Below are 2,705 nucleotides of genomic sequence, written 5' to 3' on the forward strand. Positions count from 1 at the left end.
CCCGGCCCGGGCCCGGCCTGCTGCTGCCCCCGGCCCCGGCCGGTGGACCCTTCCGCCGAGCAACGGGCCACCTCCTCCAGCCGGAGAGACGCTGCCCAGCTCCTTCCCGCCGAGCCCAACTGCCCATCTCCCCGCTGGGGACCCGCTCGCAGCACCAGCAGCTCCTATAAAGCCAGTCCCCCGCCAGTGCAGGCGCGGAGTCTGCTTACAGGGCAGCCAACGTACATTTTCAATAATGTCTCTTCAACATAAGCAGTTGGGCACAATGCCATGTAGCCCAGATGCGAAGGGGAAYGGGAGAGCAAGGAATTCACACGATACTCTCCGCACCGTGGCTGTGGTCTGTCTGGGAAACGTGGGAGCACCTTCCTGACACAGCGAGTGCCCGAGCCCTGGGTGACGCTTGCTGTGCAGGACTGCCTTGGCTGTTCCCCTCTCTTCTCTCTCACTGGAGGAAAAAAACAAACTGCTCTTAGGACATAACAAATTCGGTACTTTACCTCTTTTCTTGCAGAATGTGAGATAAAAAGGAATAAAAACACTCACACCGCTGAGCAGGATGACTTTGTACACTGTCAGATGCTAACGTCTTCTCACGCTATCCTGTGAGTTTAGTGCCAGAAGAATATTTATATTACTGCAAATAAGGCAGTGCTCAAACAGGCATGGTACCAGCAAAGCAGTAGTAATTACTGAATGATGTTTAAGATRAAAAGGACACCTTCCATAAATAACATACCAGAGGAAGAAAGGACACAAAGATACTAAAACACATGCATACTTCCTCTTTCCTTCCTCTTTCATTTAAGATGTGAAAATAGACACAATTGGACTACAGTTTTACATTATAATCGCATTAAAATCAGTTTATACAAAGCACACTTTTAAATATAACCGTGCTGAAAATAATATTTAAATATATCTAATAATGTCTAAATATCTAAATATAACATGCTGAAATGTTACTGACTAAACATATAGCATTTAATGTGCATACAGAAGATAAATAATGTAAAAAAAATACAAGTGAGGTGTAGGCTTTGTAACTACAAGCAAGAACATTTTCAAATCTACAGCATTAGGCAGATGCTTGCTAGAAGGAATTCAGGAAGGAAGAGAAGAAGTTAAGWTTCACAACAAAACTTTGAAGAACTGTTTAGTATTTTCATGAACTGCTTGGCTGATTTACTTGAAAATTCTCAAAAATGTCACTTTGCAGTCACAAAAGTGTTTTAAGTTTGAGCGGGAAACATTTGTGTCAGCCTCTTATTTGCATTCCCAGATCTAATGATTGAGAGACTGGCTCAGCTATTTGCAGAGGCTATATTGGTATTTTCTGGAAGGTACTGACAGATCCAAGGCTGAGGAAGGGCTTGCAGAGCAGGGCTGAAGGATAAGCGTAAGACTGCAAGGACTGTTGGCTGAGGAGGGGTGTTGTTTCTCGCCCTGCACTGGGATGCAGTAGTGGCTGTTAAAGACAAGGTGCTTCTTTTCCACACCGCAGATGAACCCTGCCTGGGACAGCGCTTGGGGCACAGGCTGCAGAGCTACATTCACAGTCGTCAGAAGTGCTGTTTTCCATGCATCCTGGCTGAGCATCTTGCAGCATGTTATGATCTCCATTCTGTGCACTATTGGTAAAACAGATCAGAAAGAGAGCAAAAGAGTCCCCTTCGTGCACTCCTCTGACTCCTGGTAGGCCCTAGTGATTGCACAGTGCTTCCAACTTACTTTTCGTAGCTGGTCAGTTGTTCCTTGTTGATTATGTCTTTGTTATTTAAAGGAAGGGTGTTAGAAAGTACTTATGCATCCAAGTAGAAGAACTGGGCCTGTGCTCTCAATGTGAATCTCAAATCAGCCTTGAGCTGCTCCTTTGCAAAATCAGAATCAGGTACAGAAGCAATTTACTGGACTGAGGTAATGGCAGTTCCTACTCACAGCTGTCAAATGYCAAGAAAGAAAGACCATAGAAATACTCTGCTAGTAAGTGGTGCATGCTTAGTATATTTGATAAATCTTATTATCACTTTTTATGGCATGCAAAACAGTGTAAAATATGTTATACGATCACCTTTAGACTGTTGCATGTTTTATGGCTTGCTGTGGCTAGATAAAGTAAGGAAGGCATGGAAAACGGGAAAGCTAAATAGAACTGATTAGATATAAAAGTCGGTAGAACTTTGTCTTTCATACAAACAGGCATAAAATGTTTTATAGTGTTGACACAAGACAGTTACAGAATACAGTGACTGTAATGATGATACTGAGTCAATATACAAGCATGATGTCTGAAGGGAAGAGAAGACTGAGGGAGAACGTTTTTCATGAGATTTGCAAAGATACAAAAAGCCAGACAAGACAGACTTGGCTGCTCTCAGGGAAAGAGGCTACAAAGAAAGTTGTTGCACAAACTAATGAGAATAGCTGTCGGCATAAAGGAAGATCAATGCAAACCCTGAGGAGATAAAATCCGTGAGGTAGGTATTCGTAAGACACAAGTGAAATCTGAGCTTGGATAAGCATGTCACAGTTTTCAAATGAGTCGAATAAATCTGACAGCTGCTGTTCTTACATGCCAGCATTCAGATCTGAGCAGCCAGATTGCAATATGCAGTAGTCAACAACTGGCAAAGAAAGCAAGCACCAAGTAAGATGCAGGAACAAGCATCTGCTGTGACTCTCCTCAGAAGTCGAAATTCAGCTCA

General features: G+C 43.5%; 1 protein-coding gene across 1 annotated transcript in view; it reads right to left on the reverse strand.

Annotated features, from left to right (window-relative positions):
- Positions 1–1,599, reverse strand: part of KCNK17 (potassium two pore domain channel subfamily K member 17) — a 27,238-nt gene extending 25,639 nt beyond the window's left edge. Inside the window, exon 1 of the mRNA XM_085320810.1 lies at positions 1,500–1,599. Within this exon, the coding sequence (XP_085176936.1) occupies positions 1,500–1,599 (100 nt within the window). The remainder of the gene's footprint in view (positions 1–1,499) is intronic.
- Positions 1,600–2,705: the final 1,106 nt, after the last annotated feature.

The sequence above is a fragment of the Rhea americana genome, unplaced genomic scaffold (genome assembly GCF_003343005.1).
Source record: "Rhea americana isolate MKP2758 unplaced genomic scaffold, rheAme1 scaffold_119, whole genome shotgun sequence".
NCBI lineage: Eukaryota > Metazoa > Chordata > Aves > Rheiformes > Rheidae > Rhea > Rhea americana.